The sequence below is a fragment of the Spea bombifrons genome, chromosome 1 (genome assembly GCF_027358695.1).
Source record: "Spea bombifrons isolate aSpeBom1 chromosome 1, aSpeBom1.2.pri, whole genome shotgun sequence".
NCBI classification, from domain to species: domain Eukaryota; kingdom Metazoa; phylum Chordata; class Amphibia; order Anura; family Pelobatidae; genus Spea; species Spea bombifrons.
The window spans coordinates 134,416,975-134,443,103 of record NC_071087.1 but is presented as its reverse complement, the minus strand read 5'-3'; the positions used below and the strand labels follow the sequence as shown (position 1 = coordinate 134,443,103).

Sequence of the window (26,129 nt, the reverse complement as noted above, 5' to 3'; positions counted from 1 at the left end):
AAAATCAGAATCTTTGTTGTAGACGTTTTAAGATGCCAATAAGATCTTATCTTGTTTGGATTTCTTTTCATACATTTAAAAGTACCGTGCTATAGACATGTTTGGAAGGCCTTCAAAGAATTACTTTTCTCAATTTAACAACAATAACATTTTTTTTGCAGAAACACTGGAGACTTAACTGATGCAGCTCAAATTATCCAGAAAGAAAACTATTAAAAAAGGAAGAAACTGTGTTATTATATTAGCATGTTAAGTTTGTATTATATGTAAGTAAGTGTTTGATGCATACTTGCTGCCCTTTTTAACAGAACGTTAATATTTGACTCTTTGGGGTGACAGATCTGCTTTAAAAGTAACAGCACCATCTGTCCATCCTTGAAGTTGCAGAGTTCATCTGTGTCTAAAGTACCAGATCAAATAACAAATGAATAATTGTTACTAAAACCTCTTTTTCTTCCAGGGGATATTTTTCTTCTAAATAGTATTTCTAAAATCAGCCCAAATTTGTCCTAAACTCAGAAAATGAAGCCAACCTCCTTTTGTAATCTGAGCTTTGTCGCAGTTGGACTCGTGTTGCTCATATTCTGTGCCAAAGTCTTTTTAGAGCGTTATTACTCATGATCTGGATGCTCTGCTCAGTAACACAATAGCTGGGAGACTGAGATAAATGAGAGAAACTGTTTTTTGACATAGCCATTCTATCTACTTTTTCTTGGGGAACATCTGTCTAACTGTTTCCAAGCTTGTACGTTGAGTAAGCGCCATGCAATGTTTGAAACAATAGCAATAAACACAACCTTCTGCCGAGGCAATTATTTCACAGCAAACCTGCTGGGTTTAGATTCACTTTGCCTCACAAACAGAACAAAAAAACCCCAAAAACCAAACAAAATACACAAACAAAAACCCACAGAAACAACAAGAAAGAAATCATCTCTACCACTGCTTACAGCCCATGAAAAGTGTCCTGAAACAAACACCTTCTATGAGTGATTTGTGATTTACTCATTTGGTACTTAATAGGTTAAATATGTCTAGTTATGAGGTCAATGGCCATATTAAATGTTTAAAATGAAGTCACTGCATCCTGATCAGCTTTACATTCTATGTATATTGTTGATTTGGTGATCACGGTGGTCGGTGGAGGCCACACACACGTTGCACGTGGCGTTGAGATGACACTTTGTTGATCTGTGGGTTCGGTGGAATGTTCTGGTAGTTGTCCTTACTTGTCAGCCGGAGGATTCTCACCACATCAGTCTGTTCCCCCAGGTGTCAATTTGATTAATTACATGTTGTAAAATTACTTTTTTTTTTTACCCCTTGGCCAGATGCCACTTGAGAACCATATGTGTATTGTTTTAGATATGCATTAGGTGTGTGTATATATATATATATATATATAATGTCACTTATTTAGATTAATTATTAAAATAATAAGGAAGTCATAAACTGCCCCAAAGTTTGCTATGTTTTTTTGCTAACTGTGTCTGTATTTTCAAGGTGCTCTGAATGCTTGCCGGGTGTGAATGTATAACAGCAATTTACTATCTCACTTCAGCTGATACTTTTAGTTTTATGCAGTTATGTAGTCTTGGTCAAGCTCCTTCTTTCAAGGCTTTGGCAGTTGGGCCACTTACTGCACTTGTAATGGAATTACCTTAGGCAGAGATGGTGAATGTTTTTGGGCCTGAGCGCCCAATTTTCCGCATGAAGCCAAGTTGCAAATTTCAAATGCTGCATGTTGGTGCCTACCCCTGGTCTAGTGCACACAGAACCATATACTTACACTTTCATGCATACATATCACACACAAATGCACACAGACATACATGCAGGCTGGGCCCCTTTGCTTGACCACAGGGTTGCACTGTAACTGAAGCAGCCCTCACCAGTAGAGACACTGGTATAATAGAGGCTCCCAGGGGCCCCAATACCAGCTCCACCAAATCCCCTCCCCCACCCGGGCATACTGCTTTGTGTGTGTTAACGTAAATAAGTATTGTTAGTTTATGTTTATATTAGTATGTGTGTGTAAATAAGGATACAGTATTAGTCTGTGTATTAGTATTAGTCTATTAGTCTATTGTATTTTTATATATGTTAGTAAGTGTGTATAAGTATGTTACTGTGGGTGTGTGAGTATTATACTGTGTGTGGGTATGTTACTATATGCATGTATGTCAGTATGTGTTTATAAAGATGTTAGTCTGTGTAAGTATGTTTCTGTATGTGCTTAGTATATTTATTGTTTAAGATAGCGCCATCATATTGTGTAGTGCTGAACAATGGGTAGACAGGACATAACAAGTAGTATATAACATAACAATTTGACTTACAGAAACAACATGTAAGGAGGGCCCTGCACAAACAAGCTTATAATCTATATGTGTGTAAGCATGCAACTGTGTGTGTTTGTTTGAATGTGTGTAAGTATGACCACCTGCCTAATATTGTGTAGGCCCCTCTTTTGCAACCAAAACAGCCCTGACCTGTCAATGCATAGACTCCACTAGACCTCTGAAGGTGTGCTGTGGTATGTGGCACAAAGACGTTAGCAGCAGACCCTTTAAGTCCTGTAAGCTGCAAGATATGGGCAAGATATGGGCTCCATGGATGCATCCTGGTGCCGTGTGTTCTCCAGGTAAACGATGCACACACCCGGCCATCCACGTGATGTAAAAGAAAATGTGATTCATTAGACCTGGCCACCTTCTTCCACTTCTTCGTGGTCCAGTTCTTATGCTCACGTGCCTATTGTAGGAGCTTTTAACAGTGGACAGGGGTCAGCATGGGCACCCTGACTGGTCTGTGCCTACTCATTCATCAATCATCCTTGGCCTCCCATGACCCTGTCGCTGGTTCACCGCTGTTCCTTCCTCGGTTTTGATAGCTACTGACCACTGCAGACCGGAGTGCCTGTTATCGCATGAGTACCATAGAACCATCACGGGCCTAAAGGTTTGATTGCTCATCTATACAATTTATTGATCCTTTATTTATTGACCTTGGAGTCCTTAGATTTTCGCTCATACTTCCCCAAATGGGAGGCTGATACCAGGACAATAAGAGAAGAAGGGGCCACAGAAAAAGCATCTATCTGTGTACCACATAAAGAGCAGGTGGTTATATTTTTGAGGTGGTATACTACACCTTTTATTTACCAAATTTCTTGCAAAGAAAGTGCAGGCAATAGGTTGCTTTAACAAATGATGTGTGCACGCCACTAACTCAGCAGAATAGTAGTTAACACTTATTGCTTCTGGCCCACAGGTATACACCTACTCTTCGATTGATTCATTTGCTAGTAATTGGGTAGACACGATGTAAAACTACCTGCTCTTCAAGGTGTGGCCCTGACATTTTCACCACTGGTGCACTTTAAGTGAATCACTGCGATGTATTTCAGAACAGATCATTTGAGAATCTAGTTTGTCTAGCTAATTCAGCTTACGTTGCCAGAGGCAGAGTTTTGATATTTGTTTGCCTTTACCCAAATTTACTAACAGATGTTTTTTTGTGGTTAAAGCATCTGCATTGGAAAATACAGGACATCTGATTTTTGCCAACATCTGCTGCAAAACCACATATGACATGGCATAGTCAGGCTATAAAACGTGTAGCACGGAAAATACTTATTCGCACATATTCACATGAATAATGGAAACCCAAATGTCTTACATTAAATAAAGACTGACGCTCATCTAATAATACATTTTATGCATTTCAGTGCTAGTGGTTCTGACATAATCCTGTAGATTGCCTTTGCCTCTTGTTCATATGCTCATGACTGTACATCTGTGTACAGGGACATTCTTTTTCAATGAGGTGAGTCCTGGGGTAACACGAATTATGGTTTTTGCCATGACAATTTTTTCTCCACCTCTAAGACATAACTGGGATCGTCCCTGGGCAGGTTATCCACAGATCTCCATCTTTTGAGTGGTTCACCAAACTGGGTATGTAGGGCTAGTTCTGCATGGAGCTGGATTAGCTGTGCATAGTGGTAGGGCTAACCTCGAACAGTATTGAGCAGGTGGAAAAGTAGACAGGCAGTAGGCATGGTTAAACACCTCTTCATTGCCCGGAGAAACAAAGATGTGACTTGGAGAAGCAAAATTTCCTCCTGGAGAGTTCCCAGGAACCATCATCATGTGTCCCCACTGAACTGAGGTGTTGTAGCGTGTAGTCAATGTCTGTGAAACTGACGGCTGCCACATAGATTTCTTTCTGACACTTTAAATATTTTTAAATTAGCACAACAGATCAGGTTCACTTTCAGTCTTTACTGAAGATTCATATTGAGTTTAAAATTTGAAACCTTGTGGGACCTGTCTCTGACCTCCAAGCAAAAATGATCATGCCTGTTGTCACACCTTCTACTTCAAAAGTCTGAAGACCTCTTGATCGGGGGCCATCTCATCCTTCACTTCCATGTTACATTTGTTAAATTTCTCTAAATGGTAATTTTACAGTGGTACAAGAAACATCTGTAGTCCGTTCTCCTTTTTTTTTTTTTTTTACTAAAGGTACACTAGCTTGTCTTAATGAGAAAGCCTGCTCATTTTCCAATATGTAATCTAATCTAGTATGTTTTTTAACCTTAATTTTACAGAGAACAGAGCATTTTAAAGGCTATGTTTATATTGACTATAGTGTTCTCCATACCACTCAGAAGGAGGCTTTTCTCACAAGTTTGGATCATAAATCTCAGCCGTAAGTTCAAAGCAGGAGTAGGAAGATGTCAGATGTCTGCTTGCCCTCAACAAAGCAATTACTATTGCAAGTGTAACAAACATTATGGCTCCTTGCATCCAAATGGGATCTATCCATAACAAAATAATAAAAGATATAAATTTGCCATGTTTAATGTTTTTCGGAGTTGTATCAGAGATAATATCCCCATCTAGTGGTAAGTCTGGGGTGGTGCACACACACACTTAAATAAAACTTTGTTTTTACCTGCCCCCAGTCCTACAAGACCCTGCAATGCATTACCTCTCGATGCAGCCATTTCCTCCCATTAAAAGAAAAAAATACTTTAATATTCGTACTTTGTTGTGGGGCTGTATGGGAGAATAAACAGCTCCTTTAAAATGCATATGCGAGCTTTAGTGTACCATTTATTCTGGATACAAGACTATGGCCAGATGGCTTTAAAATCCAGAACCTGCATGTGAAGCTTTCACACCTTAAGAGTTTAGCGGTGTTGCACATACATATTGTATAACAACCGGTAGCTCTGGGCTGCCACATGAGCCATTTTTCCCCATAAATGTAAGATTCTTATAAGATAACCCCTCTGTAATTAATTGATTCATTTCCACATCTCCCTAGTGTATCTCCTTAGGAGGAACTGCCCCCTTTCCACCATTTCATATCAGATGATTGATGTATTAGTGTTCTGTCAAAGTAATATGTACACATCAGCAAAAATATTTATAAATGTATAACTAAAACATATTCTGCCTTAGTCAATTATCTCCAATTCTGAAATCCAGTACTTAAATTCAAATTTGTATATATACATATACTTAAAAAGAAATGATAGTTAACTTTTGTTTCAATTGCCCATACATTTGATGCATTCATTAATCTTGTTTTAAATTGCAGTTTATACTTGCAAATATATACATCTAAACCATATGAATAAATGCTGAAATGTTTTCAAAACCATGTTTATTAAAATAAGCAAACAAAAAAAGAATCCTAAATATTATACTATGTTAATACTTATGTGGATCTATTTATTTTGAAAAGTAGGAGGCTTCTGTCCCACACCGTTTTCCCAAAACGGTGAACAAGTTCAGCATTTCCCTCCCTGGTGAGTATACAAGTTATTTTCTTTGCCATGTTCCCCCGGATAGAAAGAGTATGAAAGTGGTCGAAGTCCTGTCTTCCAAGCTTGCGCAAACGGCGGGCAGCTGACCGATAACATTTCCACGGCTGAGGTTCAATCAAAAGGTAGTCACAAAGGGTTGTAAGCCGTCTAAGAAACTCCACCAGCCCCTCGTCGCCATGATTTAAATGGATCCACATGGTCACCGACATGCAAAATCCTATATTGAAAGTCGATTGACCCAAACCATCAAGGAAGCGGTGTATTGGGCCTTCTACCATTGAAGAATCCATAATGTCTAAAGTCATGTATGTGATGGAGTCTGGGAAGGGATTGGAAGCTTGAGCTTTGCTGATAAGGTCTGCATCAATATCACAGCATAAGAAGTGAACATCAGACGGACCATCAGAAGGCTTGGATGACTCCATTAGATGATCATATAATGCTACACTTAGTTGGCCTGAGTTGCAGCCAACGTCAAAAGCCAGTATGGGATGACTATGGTCTTTCTGGTTCTTGGCTTCGCTTGATGCATGGAGAAACTTTCGAAGCAGTCCTGGGGTTAAGAGGCTAATGCGGTTTTCTGGTGGATTAAAGCTATAATAATTTGGAAAGTTGCCATATGGCACAGCACCAGGGTCTTCGTATGGTACCGGCTCTTGATCCATCGCTTGTGACATGTGATCAGGCTAAATTCTCAGGCACGACCTGGGATTACAGGGAAACAGTATATGCGGGTCAGCATTATATGACATTTATGTATGACCCTGCAATTCTTTAACAAAAGGGAAGCTAATCACCCTATATTAAAGGGCTGTCATTTTAAGACCCTCAAGAGTTGAGGTTGAACATGTGTCCAAGATTGCCAAGAGCAGTCCTGGATTGGAAGGACATGTCCCTTATCACAGGCAATACTATCCTGTTACAAAGTACTATCTCGGAACGAGAATATTCAACACAACCTGCAAGAGGCGCGCTGGTGTTACATGTGCATGTGTTACGTGTTATATGTGCACGTGTATCATCAGCATGTCAGGCCTTATGAAAATAACACATGGTCTCTACGGAGAGGATGGGGACACTAAGTGGGGGACACTAAGTGGGGGACACAGCAAATCACTATAAAGGGGCAGAAACAGAGGTAGGGCAAAAATAAGTGAAAGGTTGTTTGTTTTTTAAATGGACAGAAACAATTATACCTTGAGATAATATACAGTGTGCTTATGTTAATGCATACAACTAAACGTGTGACTCCGTGAGCTAACCCCAACCGAAACACTGGTCTCCCTGATTATCATTCCATTTGGAAAGTTAGGAACACCAATAATACTAATGTAACATTTTACACCCAGCCCCTCACAGCTCGCTAAACATAAACACCACTTTCTCAATTATGATCCAGTCTCACTACTGCCAACTAATATTCGTTTTATCCCCCCCCATTATCAACTTACACAGCATGAGCGAAGAAGAAAGCACATTCATTCTCGCGTGTTTAGAACTCTTTAGCTTTCTCTTCGCTACGTGACCTCTGTCATGTGACCAAACCTAACCCCGCCCTCTGGTTGGACCGGGGAGCACCGGCTCTGGGCCTGGAGTACGGAGAGCGGCTGAGGACAGAAGGCAACACAGAGCGCAGGGACTAGCGGTGAGAGAAATACAAAGACGTGGTAATTGTAAGCATTAATGTATGAATGCAGGCGAATGAGAGAATATCCTTGAAGCTCCGTAAGGCACGTATTATATTGAGTTGGTGAATGAAACGGGTGCCTGTAGAAGCCAATCTTATAGCTAGTACACGCAATGGGGCTTGGGTAGCGCAAGTAAATATTCCTGTGCCGGGAAGACACTTATTCGGTTCGCTGTTTACTGCGACACTTGTGCTTGACAGCTGAGTACCGCTGTCCCTTACATTCAGACAATATACAGTAACCCTTACGTGCACCTATTTAAACATTACTTACTTTAGGAAGTTTGTGTGTGTATATATATATATATATATATATATATATATATATATATAAAGATAGATAGGTAGATAGATAATATAGATGGATGACTGTGAATAATCAAGGCCCCTACGAAGCTTACTGTAGTGTGAAAATCAGATATTATGTATATATCAGCTTGCGCTATAGGATAAAGAAATCATAGAATAATGTGCAAAATGTAGACAATAATCTAAAACAACTGGTATTCCCCTGAAATAGGGATAGCTGGCAGGCATGAGCGCCCCTGTGTTGCTTGGAAATCAGGTCTTGATGGGCCTTTTTTTTAGCTGAGATCACTAGTTGATCTTAGGTGATTTTAGTGAATACTGATAATGGCCAAAATATTGACTACATTTCCTTTATTGTTTGACCTTTTCGCATTCAGTTCTTTAATTTTGCCAATTGTGCATTTAAAGTTTCACTTTCATTTCCCTACAGTTCTCACTATTTCCTCCCCAACACTTTCCTTCTGTAGGGCACTATTAACAGCTTCTTCGAGCCCGATGCGCCCTTATTTACTATTTTTATTTACTTATTTTTAAAAAAAAATATTGAACAACTTAAATCACCAATGATTTCATATAAACGCATAGAAATCTTTTCAGTAGATCATTGCTTGAACATTGACCATTATTGCAGCGCATGTATACATTCCACATGTTGCTGACCAGCATATTTAAATTAAATGGGCATATCATATTTAATGAGCTGCTGCCGAGACTCTTGAAATATTAACCCTTTAATGAAGACAACCATGTTCATAAAGTGGCTCTTGTATATAATGGAAACCCTGACTTCTTCATTGTAAGTAAATTGTTGGCTCTATATAAATAAAAGATAAGATACACTTAATTGCATTCAAGCAGGGATATCAACCATGACATATTGATAGCAAAAGCACCAATTGGGAGCCTTCTACATGATCACGGCGGTGTAGAATAGGAAGGAGTCCGCTCCAGATTATCTGATCCTGAGAATTTGCTCGTTCACCGTGAGACTCCGGGTAAAACACTGAGAGCTCCCAGGTATGTTAATGGATGGTATAGACCCACGGAAAGCAATGATAAATCCCACATGCTGTGTGACTGCACTTTTAAATCTACACTTGCTATATATTCTGCGTATAGTGAGACAAATAAGGTTTAAAAATAATATAGCAAATTCAATCCAGCTTGAAAAGCAATGCTGTGCCCCCCTCAAGTATTTGAAGGGTTAAAGTAGAGAAAATTATAATAAATTACACATGGAAAGATTCCTAAATGTCTTTTTTACTGTATTATAAACTTACTGTATAAACACTTCTTCAATCAATTCGTTAAAATTATTATTTTTTCTTTTTAGCTAAGATGTCCCAGCCTAAAATCATGTCCGGGCGTCCCACTGCCGCATCAGGCCCATCAAAGTCTGCCCGTGCCAAGGGATTTAAAGACATCCGTATAGATGAAGAAGTGAAAATAGCTGTGAATATGGCACTGGAGAGGTTTCGCTATAGTGATCAGAAAGGTAAGTTCCGGGCCCTTTCTGGAAGTGGACAGCGATGAATATCTGGCATTGCTTTAAACTGGTGTATATTTTATTATCTTATTGAAGAAATGGAGTTTCCTTCGTCGTTGACCAGCACTGAGAGAGCATTTATTCACCGCCTAGCCCAGTCACTTGGACTCGTATCAAAAAGTAAAGGGTAAGATACAAATCTTACATTCTCTATAACAGTCAGGTAGAACTTATATAATGTACCGATCACCATAAGATGTCAGTTTGAGTTCTGCTTAGCTACTATTCTGTACTTGTGAAGCTTCAGTATTTGCTTTATATTATATAGATATAACATACAAATGCCCTGTAATAAGAGCACATTGATTATTATATATTTAACTTACATCATGCAACAGTGGCCCAAATTGTTGCCTACACTTGTTGGTCTGGTAGGGAACCTCATCGTGGGTCCATCACTTTTCCTAAATCTTAGCGTTTTCACAATAAATAAATACATGAAATTGTCTTTACAGAGTAAGCTTAACAATATTCATTAGTTTTTTCTGGATCACTGTGATTATTTCTCCCCATTAACTTTTTTTAAGTTATATGTTGGTTGCTTAAAATCCTTTGTAATGGGGAGGTGAGGGTTTGGGAAAAAAATTATTAGAAAATGCCAGTTCTGCGTCTACCTACTTCTACCACGCACCTTAACTCTCCTAAAGTACTTTTAAACTTAAACAATGAAACGGTTACTCATATAACCCTTATAAATTATAATCCTACCAAGATTTATGGTCAGCAACAATTGCTTCTCTAAGATCTTTGCCGATGTCCTTCCTCCTTGGCATTATGTCAACACACACCTGAATGTTCAAGACCAGTAAACTGCTAAAACTTTGCTTTTATAGAGGTGGCCACACTTGCTGATGATCAATTAATCAGACATTTGATAAGCAGCACCTGTCTGCTACTTAGCACCTTAATTCCTTTAGAAGCAGTAAGGGTGTGCTTAGTTTTTCACACATGGTTTCTCCATTTTGGCTTTATTTTTGTTGAGTAAATTATGACACGGCGTAGTATGTCACATGTTGTTGTTCATCTGAGGTTGTAGTTACCCAATCTTTAGACTCACTAAGGAACAGATGATTGTTATTATGTCCTGATATGCAAAACTATAGACTTCAATTGTTGTTGATACTGTTGTATTTTTTTGATTCTCTCCAGAAAAGGTACAAATAGGTATTTGACATTAAAGAAAAAGGATGGCTCTGAAGGGGCTAGGGTGATGATGTCATGTAGTCTTACACACAGCACAAAGCTTGCTGTAAGGACCCTCATGCAGAGGTTTCCCGTCACTAACAAGGAAAGGACAGAGCTGCTTCCTAAGACAGAACGCGGCGATGTGTCTGCTGTAGAAGCTGGTGAGTCCCACTAGCAAATATATTGTTTGGGGGTTTATGGGCAATAGAGAAAAATTATATCATATCTTCAAATCTATAATTAGAATGATTCGGTGACGGGTACATATAATCTTTTTGCAAAATATGTATCACACCCACCGCTTTTGAGCAACAGATATTTACTCACCCAGGACTCCACTATATACCGTACTTAGTCATGTCAATAATTTACTTTAATATGGAAAGCCTTCATACAAAATCTAATATCTTTATCTTGTCTTATCCAAAGAAAACCGTGAAATGAGCAAAGCCAGCGGGCGCCTGAACAACGGCATTCCACAGGTTCCTGTAAAACGTGGAGAGTCGGAGTTTGATTCCTTCCGAAATTCTCTGCCAGTTTTTGAAAAGCAGGAGGAGATTGTCAGGATCATCAAGGAAAATAAAGTGGTTTTGATTGTAGGAGAAACGGGATCAGGAAAGACCACACAGGTACACTTTCTGACTGTTACTGCCAGAGCTCTTTAGTAACATCTGGCAGCAGATTGTTAATGTTTTGATCCAGAGAGGAGCTTTGTAAATGGAATGAACTGCGACCTTTACTTAAAAAGGAAAATGTCTGTCTTTATTTTAGTAGCTAATTGGATTAGTTTTGTATTTAGTGTCTGACCATTGTAACCCATACACGTCTCTCTCTTCTCCATAGATACCACAGTTCCTTCTTGATGATTGCTACAAAAATTGCATCCCATGCCGCATATTCTGCACCCAGCCGAGACGGTTGGCTGCTATTGCAGTAGCTGAAAGGGTAGCAGCTGAAAGAGGAGAGAAGATTGGTCAGACTATTGGCTACCAGATCCGACTAGAGAGCCGGTATTTTCAATATTTATGTTCTATTATAATATATATGGCATTATTATTTTTGTCAGTTGCACATTTAAAATGATCAAAATACTAATTTGTGGATAAACTTTTCATAAGGGTTTGCTTTTATAAGTTTGAAAATAACTTTGTATTCCTCTTAAGAAGCCAAAGTTACTTTTACAACGTCCCCAGCTTTTTGAAGAAGTTACAAGCTGCTTTATCAGGAAGACTCACAATGTCTGATTGTAAACCGTGATTACTGATATCCGCTACATGACTTACTTTTAACCAAGATCATTAAAGGGGATCTTAACTAGATTTCCTCTCCCCTTTCTGATCTGAATCATGCTTTCCCTACTGGGGGAAAAAAAACAATTTACGATCTTGCATTAAATCCTGTGTATTTCTTGCTTTTGTTTATTAGTGTTTCTCCCAAGACGCTCCTTACCTTTTGCACTAATGGGGTCCTCCTTCGCACTTTGATGGCTGGTGACAGCACACTATCTACTGTGACTCACGTTATTGTGGTATGTGTGAATGTGTAGTCATTTTCGTTTCTCATAATCGTTTTCTCATGTCTTGTGATAAAAATTGGTTGCTGGTAAATTTACATTTTTTTTTAAAACTTATAACTTATAAATTTGATTATTCATTCTGTACTTTCAGGTCTGCCACAGCAACAGTAATGTTTGCATATGCGTTTTTTTCTGTCACTCTTGTGGGTACTAGTTCCAGGACACTAGTACCGTATATTCCGGCGTATAAGACGACTTTTTAACCCCAAAAAATCTTCTTAAAAGTGGGGGGTCGTCTTATACGCCGGGTACTTACCAAGCCGGAGGTTCCCACGAAGCCACCAATCTCTCTAATCACTACGCGCCGGCTATTGATGCCGAGCGCAGGGATGCCGTCATGTCCCGGCGCCCGGCATCAATTGCCGGCGCGTAGTGATGAGGGAGCAGGGAAGCCCGAGGTCTGGCACTTCAGACCTCGGCTTCCCTGCTCTCTAATCACTAGGCGCCGGCTATTGATGCCGAGCGCAGGGATGCCGTCATGTCCCGGCGCCCGGCATCAATTGCCGGCGCGTAGTGATGAGGGAGCAGGGAAGCCCGAGGTCTGGCACTTCAGACCTCGGCTTCCCTGCTCTCTAATCACTAGGCGCCGGCTATTGATGCCAAGCGCAGGGATGATGTCATGTCCCGGCGCTCGGCATCAATAGCCGGCGCGTAGTGATTAGAGAGCAGGGAAGCCGAGGTCTGAAGTGCCAGACCTCGGGCTCCCACAACTGGATGGAAGAAAGAAGACAGAAGATAAGGTAAGAGATGGGGAGAAAGGGAGAAAGGGGGGAGAAATATATATACACATATATATATATACACATATACACATATATATATACACACACACACACACACTGGTGTGTGTATATATATATATATATATATATATATATATATACACACGTGTGTGTGTGTGTGTGTATATATATATATATATATATGTATATATATATATATATATATATATATATATATATATATATATATACATATACATGTGTGTGTAAAGGCAGGGGTGTGTGGTGAGGGCAGTGTATAAATGTGTATGTATGGACAGGCATATGTGTAGATATATATATAGATATATATATTATATATGTGTGTGTGTGTGTGTGTAAGGGCAGTGCATGTATGTATATGTCAGCAAATCAACCAGCAAATCACCGGTAAGGTACATCGCTTGCCGTGATTGGCTGGTTGTTGTACCGTGGTAGAGGGGTAGTCTTATACGGCGAGTATACTCCAAACTCTATATTTGGACTGTAAAAGTTGGGGGTCGTCTTATACGCCCAGTCGTCTTATACGCCGGAATATACGGTACATGTAAAACGTGCAGAAAAGTAACTGGTCCTTCAGAGGTAGCATTAGCCATAAATGAATGTATAGCACTTGTGGAAGATGGGTTACTACAAAGTGCCAAGTAATAATATGCGTATGTCAACAAGGACAAAGAACAAATCCAAGGTCCTTTTGAAACAATGATGTCTGTATCTCTAAACAGAAAAAGCTCATATTTGAATCCATCATTCTCCTCTCAGTGATCAGGTCGTTACAGAGCCCATAAAGCTCCCGCACAGTCTTTATTTCTTTGTTCTAATATTCCCACTGTCCCATAAAGGGAATCCCCAAACTTCTATTCAGGCATTCAGACACTGTTGGTGTAATTGTGCTTGCACTGTCTGTGTCGGTGAAATCTTTCTTGGTGGTTTGAAAAATGCAGCTTGTACTATTCTGTCCTAATGGTCATGAAGACTTCTCTCCTCATGTACCCATAGGGTCATCAAGCACTTAGTGCAGCTCTTCCTAAATGCATAGATTGCCTAAATAGTATCCCCAGAGGGCATGTTGTAACAAATGATATGTAAAGTGGGATTGAATGGTGAGCCAGCATAGCTCGGAGCATGTATTCTAAGTGAAAGGAAAGGGCACCTTCGGAATTTTATTTATTTGTGGTTCATGGTGTGGTGATTTTTCCTGCCACGGTTTAATCGATTGCCATCTATCTAATAATTAAAATGTCACTTTCTCATGTCACATGGCTGACTCCTTATCAGTGTAGTTTATTGCTCTCATTTTTATATCGTATACGCAAATAGCAGCAATCTGTTTGAAATTTGCTATGGGGAGTGTCAGGAAGCAAAGAACAAATCTGCCATGCATGGTGACACACCAATTAATTCTGTCTCTCGGGACCTGCCAGGGAGTTCTATTAAATTCAGTTTTACCAGACCTTCTAGAAAATAGACAAATTATTCCTGCCTGCGTCTACACTGGGCCATTGAACAATGCAGCGAGCTCCCAATTATAAATCGGTGCTCCATCATTGGTGATGTTGAAGTAGAACATAGACTGTAAAGCGCTCTTGTAAGTTGTCTGAAAAACTTTTTAAGCTTTGTTGTTCCTCATTAAATTAATAGTGGCCACAATTAGCTGTCTATTAAGTTCATTTACTAAAGAGGGAGGTGGCAGGAGAGTTGCAGCTTTGTCTCGCTGACTTCGCCTTACAATATGAAGGGCCAGCCGTAGTGAGCTGTGTGACGATTGCACGTGGATGTTTATATGTTTTATAAATAACAGGATGAAGTTCACGAGAGAGATCGGTTTAGTGACTTCCTCCTGACCAAACTGAGAGATGTGATGCAGAAGCAGCCTTCTATAAACCTGATTCTTTCCAGTGCCGCATTAGATGTTAACTTGTTCCTCAGGTACTTTGGAGGATGCCCTGTTATATACAGTAAGTGCATTTTGTAATTTTGATAAGTGGCCAGTATTATTGACCTTAAGTGTATACTCACTTTAATGCATACGAGTTTAGAAGTGCGCATGTGCGAGGTACTCACCTTCAGCATGAGGAGGGGATTTAATAAGATTTTTTTTTTTGCTTTAAATTACGGCATTTAGTAGGTTTTTACATTTAATCATTTGATTGTCTTACAAACTGTAATAAAAGGTACGACAAAAACACATCTCACATTTCCAATACCATTTTTGATAACTATTGTTTTTGATTACGATTCCAGTTCAAGGAAGACCCTTTGAAGTAAAAGAAATGTTTTTAGAAGATATTTTACGCTCTACTGGTTACACCAATAAAGAAATGGGCAAATACAAAAAAGAACAGCAGTGCGGTAAGTTCAATCTGCAGTTTCTTTTACTGATCCCTGGAAATGACTTCATGTTTAGGAAGAAATGAAGGGTACGTGAGCATTCATACTTTGGGCTATTCCAGACAGTACATTTGTAAAATTGCTGCCACTTCTTGGTGAGTTAAGTGCTGAGTTAAGTTATCTGCAGGTATTGATCCCTTTTATTTGCAATTATAAACAAATTGAAAATGTTTTGCAGTTCTTCCGAGAGGGTTGATCAAGACCCCAAGGCTCACAGTGGTTTTGATTGGTATAAGGAACTATTTTTCAGTATTCCTACGCATGACTTGGACTTTATCCTTAAGACAGACTGCAGTATGTTTTGTTCCAACCACTTTGAAATCCGCTCTGTGTTTCATTCCAGGTATTGTTCTAAGATTCTAAATGTGTTTGACCTTTTTGTTTATCTAATTATCAGAGGAGAAGCAGAAGACGACCCTGACGGAGTGGTACGCTGCGAAGGAGAATAGCGCAAAGTCAGAAATTCACAGGCAAAGAAGTATTCCTGACTTTGCTCAGGAGAATGACTTGCTGGATGATGGGGGAGACACTGTATTCAGTCAGCTGGTATGGTCTTTATGTACACTTAAATGTACTTCTATACTTCATTTCATTATGATTATAAATATGGATGTGTAGCCAACATAACAATATGGATAGGTAAAGCCAGAAGTTACAGCAACAAAATAACAAGGAAACTGACCATTGCTGCAGAGTATGTTATGAATGACACAGTTTCCATGTTGGCTATTACACAGCTAGCTCTGGAAACACTTAGTGAATAGCAGTATATGAGCCCGAATGCCCATGATTTGCAATAGCATTGCGCATAGTGATCTTCAGGTTGTGTGCCGCTGCTCGGCCGCAGAAACAGTTTTCATGAAGCTCTCCCCGCACAGCGCTTGTGCTGATGCTGCTTCCAAAGCCGGTTTGGAACTGTAGCGAGTGATGCTATAGAGGACAAGCGATTTTTAGGAACTACAAGCTTTAGTACTCAGCGGCCCGGCTCTGTTTTAACGTTTAATAACTTTCATAAAACTGGTCGCAGAGGAAGTAGTTTCACGGTGAAAAAAACGTATATATATCATCCATACCAATAGCATAGTTTCCCTTTGTCTGTCTGTTTAGTTCTAGAGTTCTATAGCAATTCTGTGTGTCTTACACCCTAAAGTTTATGTTTTATTATTTCTTACACGAAGGCTGAAAAGGATGTGAATTGCCTGGAGCCCTGGCTGATAAAAGAAATGGATGCATGTCTGTCTGACATCTGGCTGTGCCAAGATATAGATGCTTTTGCTCAGCTCTTTCATCTTATATTGACTGAAAATGTCAGTGGTAAGTTTTCTGACTTTTAGCTTTGGTTATTTTATGTTTATTTGTATTGCAGGAATATTTTGAGAAAAACAAATGACTATGTCTGTCACTTTGTGATCATTACTGCAGCAGTTTATTTATCAATTCCAATCTTTGAGCCCCCAGAACAAATATATATTAAGTTAGGGGAGAGGAGGCATGTATCTCACTTAATTAGTTGGAGGAAACAGGAACAATTATTATTATATACATGAAACAAAATGACTTATTTTGCAACACTAACGACAGAGCATTAACAGCCGCAAATATTTGGCTTTATGCTAGGCTTTAATGGCTAGAGCAAAATAAAAAAAACCATGAAAGAACATTGATGAATAGAACTATTCGGCCAAACTAGTCTGTCCCATTTTCGTGATGTAAAGACTCAGACCTTAATCAGTCCTTGTTCTTGTCTCAGATTTAGGATAGCCTTATGCTTATCAGATACGTTTTAAAATTCTCTTAGTGTATTTGTATCTATCGCTTACCCCAGTCAAGTAAAACTTCCTTACATGACATCTAAATCTTTGACCCTCTATTTTAGATCATGAGCTCTTGTTCTGACATTTCTCCATCTTTGAAATGAACTTTCCTCCTGGACTTTGTTAAATCCCTTTTAAATATTTCAGTGTTTCTATCACATCTCCCCTCTCTATTCTTCCTCGAGATACACATATTATGATCTCTCAATCTTTCCTGATAATTTCAATCCTGCAAATTTACCATTTTACTAGCCCTCTTCTGAACTTCTCCAAAATGTCAATATAATTCTAGAGGTGGGGCCCTCCAGAACGGTTCACAATACACTAGGTGAGGTCTGAGGTCATTGATTTTATTTTGACTTGCCAACGTTTAAGGGCATTGGATATTTCCTTATTGATCCTAGAGAAGATGTCTTTAGTACATAGTCCAAATAGAGAAAAATATGTAATGCCACGTACTCTTTCAGGACAACAAAAGTTTCTTCTTCAGCTGAAAAAGTCTTATGTTACTCTTCACCAGCTTCTATGCTGACCCAATAAAATGCATCACCATCTATGAAAGGGTCTTCTATTTAAATGGGATGTATTCCCTGAATCTAAATCATAGGAGATTTGGGGTCTATTGATGAAATAATGCTATATGATAACATGTCTGTTCGAGTGGCCAGTTCCCCCTTCACAGACCTTAGTTGGCTGCAGGATCCTAAGTCACGTGTTCAGTAAATGAACCCTTTTCGTTAGGAAGCAGCCAGACCATGCATTGGAACTGGGACTGCATTTCTTTGGAACTGGGTTCAGTAGTTGACATGGTGCCCAGGTTGGGGATGGGGACAGGTATAACCACTGGCATAACTCTTCCTTTAAAATGAATAGGCGCCTATGTATTAGGAGTTCATCTTTTCTGTGTGCCACTGAAAACAAATATTACTAGTTTGTATGCTGTATTGTGATTATTCATTCTCTTCATAATATTATTCTCTTTGTTGGAGGATGTGGAGGAATGAGGAGTGGGGTGTAATTAGATAGCAGGTTTTGCCACCAGCTGCCGCTGAAGTGAATGACACTGACCAATAGCTGCAAGATGCTTATTTAAATGTATATAACTACGCTAAACGCTGCGTATGAGAGTTTGTATGCAAAGACATACACTAGAATAGGCATACAGAGAAAATACCATAAAGATGGTGCAATGTTTTAGTAAATGCACAAATGCGTCTTGCGTTAAACACTGAAATGGTCTTTGTTTCCTTGAAAATCAAATGTCGAATCAGCGAGTCAATTTGTACAGAACAATTACAGCAAGTAGAAGTAGGTGTAAGCATGAATGGGTGAGGAATCATTACAAGAACCACCCCATATTGTTGTTAAACTCTATGTCAACATAAGTAAGTAAGTAAGTGCTAAGGGTCATGGTAAAGAAGGGTTGATGCCTGGGCAACCCTAGGGGGTAAGGTGTGTGTATGCGTGTGTATATATACATATATATATATATATATCATTATTTTTCTTTTTTTCACATATAACACTAATCTTTAATTAATGTGTCATTTATTTCAGTTGACTACAGACACAGTGAAACAAGTGCATCACCTTTAATGGTGGCGGCGGGTAGAGGATTTTTAAGTCAGGTAGAACAGCTGATTAGCATGGGGGCCAATGTCCTCAGCAAGTCCTCCAACGGATGGTAATCCTCACTGCTTTATTCCTGAATTTTTATGTTGCATCAGTAATTAAATAACATCTTTCACTTTGCCTTTTAATGTTACTTTAAAAGAAAACAAATACACACAATAATGAATTTGTTGGTTCCTATGTGTTGCCTATTTTGTTATGATGTGCTCGGTGGATATGCTTTATTGATCGTGCATCATTTAATGTAAAATAACAAAAATAACAGGATGCTTTTGTTACTATGAATTAAAAATCACTTTCTTACCTATCCAACCATTTATTGTATTTTAAACCAAGGGAACATATTGTACATTTTAGCAGCCTTGTTTTAATTATCTGTGTAGATTGCCTTAAATGTCACAGTTCATGATTGCTATTTAGTAATACATTGGGCTTAGTAATAATCATAAGCGAAATGTCTCTACAAAAAACTGTAGCCAAACTTTTATAAATCCTACAGATTCTACGCTACTTCTCACTGAGCTTCTTCAGGAGGAGGGTAATTTATACTGTAGATTAATAAAAAAAAAAAAAAAGAAGAAACCAGAAGGTTTTCTTTTGCTTTACCGAGCTTGTTTGTACTTTTAAGTTCTAGTATACATCAATTACATTGCCCCTTGCCTAAAAGGGTTAACAAACTGATAACATTTTGTGATTTAAAAATATATTTGCCACAAAAGTATAGATATTTTTTCAGGCCATATGAACATTGTGTAATTGTGCACTGTTTCCTTAAATTTGTACTATTAAATATTTAAGGACAAACAGGAGCAAATCTGCTGCAAAGTTCTATATATAGGTCAGCAAACAGAAACACGGAATTGGTTTCAGTGGCGAAGACATGTAGTACCGTATTTGCTCGATTATAAGACAAGGTTTTTTCCAGAGCAAATGCTCTGAAAAATACCCCTCGTCTTATAATCAGGGTCGTCTTATAATCAGACCTCAAATAGGTCTGATTATGAGACTAAGATCCAGATCCCCCGCAGCGATGCAGAGGACCTGGATCCTCCTGTGTTAACCCCCCCCAACTTACCGGTGCTTCTGAGTCCCCGGTGCTTAGTCCGGGCTGCGTGTAGAGCTCTACGCGATATAATCCTCCTGGATCCTCCTGTGTTATGCCCCCTCCAACTTACCGGTGCTTCTGAGTCCCCGGTGCTTAGTCCGGGCAGCGTGTAGAGCTCTTCGCGATTCGCGTGGAGCTCTACATGCTGTCCGGACTAAGCACCTGGGGCTCAGATGCAGGGGACCTGGACCCTCCTGTGTCATGCGCCCCCCCCAACTCAGAAGCACCGGTAAGTTTGGAGGAGGGAGGGGGAGTGTTAAATGGGGGGTGTAAGGCATTTCTGGAGGCAGAGTGCTCTGTGAAATGCCTTTTAACCCCTTTAATGCCACTCTGCCTCCTGAAATGCCTTAAACCTCCCTATATGCCACTCTTCCCCATAATATGCCTTTTAACCCTCTAAGTGCCAGAGTGGCATATAGGGTTAAAAGGCATATCATGGGGCACAGTGGCATATAGGGTTAAAAGGCATATCATGGGGCACTGTGGCATTTAGAGGGTTAAAAGGCATATCATGGGGCACAGTGGCATATAGGGGGTATAAGGCACTTCTGGGGCAGATGTGCATAACTGGGGGGCAGGTTGGAAAATAGAAGGAAATAAAACCAAAATATTTTTCTCAAGCATAGCTTTTATTAAAAAAAGTGTTTAAATGAATTAACATTTACTGGTAAAACTTTTTTCCTATAGGGTCGTCTTATATTCAGGCTTTTTCTTTTTTTCCTAAATTAATATTAAGATTTGGGGGGTCGTCTTATAATCAGGGTCGTCTTATAATCGAGCAAATACGGTATTATTGCAGATGGATAGAGCTATGGATAACAATGTCAAAGCATGTTTTAGAAATACAGTAAAATGTATTAATATTTCTGCTGAAATACACATTTTGCTTATCCCTTCTGCTTTACAGGACGGCTTTAGATTGGGCTAAACGCTTTGGACAGAATGAAGTTGTTGATCTGTTGGAGTCTTACAGGTAGTTGATCAGTCTGTTCCAGTATTAATTCCCAATTATAGGGTTTCCTTATGCATGATCCAGGGCACTTAATAATGTTACTCATGTGTTGAAATAACTATGCACAGTTATCTGTGGTGGTGGTAGTAGATATTGTAGCCCTGGCAGCTCTAGTACAATAACGTTTCATCCTCACTAGACAACTTGTGTTATGAACCCTTTGGGTGTTCTGTATGTTGCTCATGTGCACGGGCTCTCTCTTGGTGTTTCAGCGCTTCCCTGGATATTGGAAATCTGGATGAAAGCTCTTTGGTGCAGACTGACAGCAATAACCTCAGTGCGGAGGACAGGGAGCTCTTAAAGGCTTACCACCACAGCTTTGATGATGAAAAAGTGGATCTTGATCTAGTAACGCATATTCTTTTCAACATCTGCCAGAGCAGTGACTCAGGTATACAGTTCTCCTTCCTCTCCTTTCATGCACGGCAGAATAAGAATACTCTTATTATAAATCTTTTTTCAGCAGTGGGTCTTCTTATTTCGTGGAAACATAGAATTTAGGGCTGAAACAACTAATCGATAAAATCGATAATAATCGATAATGAAAATCGTTGTCAACGAATTTCATCATCGATTAATCGGATCGATTTTTATCGATTATAAAAAGAGGTTTTTTTCAGAGCAAATGCTCTGAAAAACTCCTCTCCTTATATAATCCGACCTCAAACAGAGATCGGATTATAACACCGGAATCCAGATCCCCCGCAACGCTGCAGGGGACCTGGATTCCCCTCACTGTCGGCCGGTCTCTCACTTCCCTCTCTCTCCCCCTCCCATCTGCCTCCTCCCCCCTCCCATACATCACTCTGCCTCTCTACCCGGCACCGTTACTGACAGGGGTTTTCCCTGCAGCTTCATAGAAGCCTCAGTGTAAGTGAAGGTGAGTAACGGAGTCTGTCTGTGCGATGCAGACCCCCACCGGCTGACAGAGAATCATCCTCTCTGATAGCCGGTGAGGGTCTGCATCGCACAGACAGACTCCGTTACTGCCCTTCACTTACACTGTGGCTTCTATGAAGCTGCAGTGAAAGTGCCTTCAGTAACGGAGCCGGGTAGAGAGGCAGAGCGGTGTATGGGGGGGGAGGAGTCAGAGGGGTGTATGGGAGCCACCCTCCAATACACCACTCTGGCTCCTCCCCCTCTCATACGCCACTCTGCCTCTCTACCCGGCTTCCTGGTGTCTTGTCAGAAACGGAGGTTCACAGGAGGCAGAGTGGAGTATGGGAGGGGGGAGGAGGCAAAGTGATGTATGGGAGGGGGAGGAGCCAACGTGATGTATGGGAGGAGGCAGAGTGGAGTATGGGAGGAGCCAGAGTGGAGTATGGGAGGGTGAGGAGCCAGAGTGGTGTATGGGAGGAGGCAGAGTGGAGTATGGGAGGGGGAGGAGGCAAAGTGATGTATGGAAGGGGAGGAGCCAAAGTGATGTATGGGCGGGGGAGGAGGCAGAGTGGTGTATGGGAGGGGGGAGGAGGCAGAGTGGAGTATAAGAGGGGGGAGGAGCCAGAGTGGTGTTTGGGAGGGGGAGGAGCCAGAGTGGTGTATCGGAGGGGAGGAGCCAGAGTGGTGTATGGGAGGGGAGGAGCCAGAGTGGTGTATGGGAGGGGGAGGAGCCAGAGTGGTGTATGGGTGAGTTATAGTGGTGTATGGGGGGTATTATGAATTTTTAGGGCATATAGGGGGTATAAGGCATATGAATATTAGGCATATCAGGGGTGCATAAACATATCTGGGGGTAAAAGGTATATCCGGGGGTCAGTGGCATATAGGGGGTATAAGACATCGATATTAGGCATATCAGGGGGGCATAAAACAAATCTGGGGGTAAAAGGTATATCAGGGGGCTCAGTTGCATATCACTGGCATTTAAGGAGTATAAGGCATATCAGGGGCACAGTGGCATATCAGGGGGCACAGTGGAATCTGGAGCCAGAGTGGTGTATCGGAGGGGAGGAGCCAGAGTGGTGTATGGGAGGGGAGGAGCCAGAGTGGTGTATGGGAGGGGGAGGAGCCAGAGTGGTGTATGGGTGAGTTATAGTGGTGTATGGGGGGTATTATGAATTTTTAGGGCATATAGGGGGTATAAGGCATATGAATATTAGGCATATCAGGGGTGCATAAACATATCTGGGGGTAAAAGGTATATCCGGGGGTCAGTGGCATATAGGGGGTATAAGACATCGATATTAGGCATATCAGGGGGGCATAAAACAAATCTGGGGGTAAAAGGTATATCAGGGGGCTCAGTTGCATATCACTGGCATTTAAGGAGTATAAGGCATATCAGGGGCACAGTGGCATATCAGGGGGCACAGTGGAATCTGGCATATAAGAGGTATAAGGCATATATGGGGGCAGAGTGGCAAGCTGGGGGTCAGATATGCATAACTGGGGGCAGTTTGGTAAATACAAAAATTTAAACAAGGCTTTTTTCTCAGTTTTTATTAAATATGAAAAATAGTTAACATATGAATTAATATTTACTAATAACTTTGTATTAAAACCTAGTTTGAGAAGCACTGTGTTTGGGTTCTTGTAGCTTTTATTATTATGTCAGTAAAATAAGAAGGTGAATAGAGAGAGGCCATTGCAATAAAGAGATGAAAGTGTAAATTGTACGTTTTTTATTGCAATTTTTCTTCAATTTAAAATAATGTATTTTTTTATCCGATTAATCGATTAATCGGCCAACTAATCGATTATTAAAATAATCGTTAGTTGCAGCCCTAATAGAATTGGAGAGCAGATAAGAACCTGTTGGCCCGTTTTCTTTCCTGCCAGTCTCTTAGCAGATGGACTGGTAAAAAAAAAATGTCTCCAGCCTCGTAATGAAAGATTAGGTGCCTTTGTGTTTAGGGTACCTGTTTGTAAGTCACATGTGTTACATTTTTTCTTTTACTTTCTTTAGGGGCTATATTAATATTTCTTCCGGGGTATGATGAAATTGTTGGACTGAGGGATCGTATCTTGTTTGATGACAAGAGATTTGCTGATAATACTCACAGGTAGTAATAGTACATTTAACATTAATGTATACATTTTATGTACACACGTTTATCTAAGCATAAAAAAGTCACATCTAGCATTTTGGAGAAGTTTATAAGAGAACAAAGGAATTGAAACATTTTCTTCTCAGTGCTGCAGTCCTACATATAGATGCAGATAATGAGTTTTTATTTAATTGTTTTTATACTTTTCGGAATTGCTAACATTTTTTTTCTCATTAAAGAGCAACTCCAGCCATCATATAGACATTAATGCATAGGATAACTGTGTGGTCCCTTTAAATTTCCATAGTGTCCCTATTACAAATGCATGGTGTATTCGGCATAGTCCCCCTCTAGCGCTGGCTCGGCAAACTCTGCGCACGTGTGGAAATGATTCCATTGATTCTAAAAGGAGCGAGTACCTGCCACTGATTGCCAGCTCTGGAGCCCACTGGTGATTATACCATGTACAGACCGAACACATGAGCATATGGGGCATTCTGCAGATAAAAGGGACACCACAAAAATGTAAAGGGACCATAAAGCTATCATATACCTTAAAGTGCATATGATGGCTGGAGTGTACCTTTAAGTGCTTAAGTCATTTTTATTACTAATACTCTTGCAATTAAACCTCCATAAAATGTTTTAATTACATCTACTATTTACATAAAAACAATTAAATCTGCCAAAACTATTTTATGAGTGAATTCACAATTCTTAAGGATGTGGTCCAATTTAGACAATACATTATCAAAGAGTTTGAAGCGCTCTAGTATTTTTTTTCTGCTGGTATGTGGTCGGACCCTTTTAACGCTGCATAATCGCCCTAGTTCCGACTAGATTGTAAGCTCACAAGAGCAGGGCCGTGTGTGATTTTAAAGTATTCCACTGATTGTAACAGCGCTACAGAATCTGCTGCCGCTATATAGATGTACTGTAATGCGATACTATATGCATTAGGAAAAAAACCCTATTAGGCAGAATAAGTGGAACATAAGTTTTAAATATACCAATGTTATCTGATAATAATCAATTTTTGTGTTCAAAGATCCAAAACTATTTTATGAATCTTTGCAATATGCAATATAATTTCACAGTAATATTATTGTTATGGTGGCTTATTATATTTAAAGGAGAACAGGTAACTCTTTAGCTTTTTAAACTATTATTTGGTTAAACAGTGTACAGAGAATTGTTCTTTAATGCATTATTCACCCCCCCACAGCATTTAATATGTAGTTTAATGTTGTTTTTCCCATCAGATATCAAGTCTTTACATTGCATTCAAACATGCAGACTTCAGACCAGAAGAAAGTTTTAAAGACGCCTCCAGCAGGCATACGGAAAATAGTTAGTATATTACGTGGTGAAGTCCAGATTTCAGATTGTAAATGGAAATTTTGCATCAATAATCCATGTTTATTTTTGCAGATTCTTTCAACAAACATTGCAGAGACGAGTATCACTATCAACGATGTGGTCTTTGTAATCGACTCTGGAAAAGTGAAGGAGGTGAGACTTGTTTCTGTAAATTTCTGTGTTTATTGAAAGCGGCCACAGATGTATGTATGGCAAAATCCAGCTCTTTGGCCATAGATGTCTTATAGCTCTGATGGTCCTCCACTAACCGTAGATGAGGTTCAGTCATCGCTAATTTTGAGTACTCAAGCTGTTGATAACTAGTTGCATGATGCCGTAGGAACCTTATTCGACTCAATGGGGGCCTGTCCTGTTTACTGCTTATAGAAAGAAGGGGCACAGAATTGGGACTGACACAGCCAAGCATTTTGTAGCTTGTTCTTGTGCTCTGTAGATGTGATAAGCATTCTTCCCGTGATCTTTCACAAAGCATTCATACTACTTCAATCACCAAGCACCAGTTTCTGCGTTAAAACAACGCAATATGTTGGAAAAAGTCCATTGTGAATGCAGTTTTTTTGTAAAGGATGATTAAATGATCATTAATGCCTTTTTTATTTATGCTTTAGAAATCCTTTGATGCCTTAAATCATGTTTCCATGCTTAAAATGGTGTGGATATCAAAAGCCAGTGCTATTCAAAGGAAAGGAAGGTAATTTTAGATCATCCACGTGGTTTTCATGCCAAAAAACATGAAGAGCACATCTTCTGTCTCATCCCATCAACCCCTAATAGATTGCAAACTCACAAGGTGGCCCTTTTCACACCCTTATAACAGTATGTCTTATATACATTCATGTCAATGTTAATATTAATGTTATTTTTAGTTTGTGATTTCCCAGAAGCTACTGGTGTGCTAAACT

General features: G+C 39.8%; 2 protein-coding genes across 3 annotated transcripts in view; one reads left to right on the top strand and one right to left on the bottom strand.

Annotated features, from left to right (window-relative positions):
• Positions 1–5,726: 5,726 nt before the first annotated feature.
• BCDIN3D (BCDIN3 domain containing RNA methyltransferase) lies at positions 5,727–7,348 on the bottom strand. Its single transcript, XM_053457673.1, has 2 exons — positions 7,294–7,348; positions 5,727–6,547 (listed from the first exon to the last, which is right to left on the bottom strand). Exon 2 carries the CDS (start codon positions 6,517–6,519, stop codon positions 5,734–5,736), a length of 786 nt encoding a protein of 261 aa, XP_053313648.1. The 5' UTR covers positions 6,520–6,547; positions 7,294–7,348; the 3' UTR covers positions 5,727–5,733.
• Positions 7,349–7,381: 33 nt separating this feature from the next.
• YTHDC2 (YTH N6-methyladenosine RNA binding protein C2) overlaps positions 7,382–26,129 on the top strand; it is a 32,625-nt gene continuing 13,877 nt past the window's right edge. Inside the window, exons 1-18 of one of the 2 annotated variants that reach the window (XM_053474288.1) lie at positions 7,382–7,487; positions 9,172–9,333; positions 9,421–9,511; positions 10,534–10,730; positions 10,999–11,198; positions 11,413–11,579; positions 11,995–12,097; positions 14,708–14,864; positions 15,151–15,258; positions 15,695–15,843; positions 16,476–16,611; positions 18,669–18,795; positions 20,756–20,821; positions 21,073–21,251; positions 23,766–23,862; positions 25,110–25,197; positions 25,279–25,359; positions 25,836–25,918. In XM_053474288.1, coding sequence (XP_053330263.1) covers positions 9,177–9,333; positions 9,421–9,511; positions 10,534–10,730; positions 10,999–11,198; positions 11,413–11,579; positions 11,995–12,097; positions 14,708–14,864; positions 15,151–15,258; positions 15,695–15,843; positions 16,476–16,611; positions 18,669–18,795; positions 20,756–20,821; positions 21,073–21,251; positions 23,766–23,862; positions 25,110–25,197; positions 25,279–25,359; positions 25,836–25,918 — 2,186 coding nt within the window. In that variant the 5' untranslated portion in view covers positions 7,382–7,487; positions 9,172–9,176. Of the gene's footprint in view, positions 7,516–9,171; positions 9,334–9,420; positions 9,512–10,533; positions 10,731–10,998; positions 11,199–11,412; positions 11,580–11,994; positions 12,098–14,707; positions 14,865–15,150; positions 15,259–15,694; positions 15,844–16,475; positions 16,612–18,668; positions 18,796–20,755; positions 20,822–21,072; positions 21,252–23,765; positions 23,863–25,109; positions 25,198–25,278; positions 25,360–25,835; positions 25,919–26,129 lie in introns of both variants that reach the window. The other variant, XM_053474287.1, reaches the window with a different exon arrangement.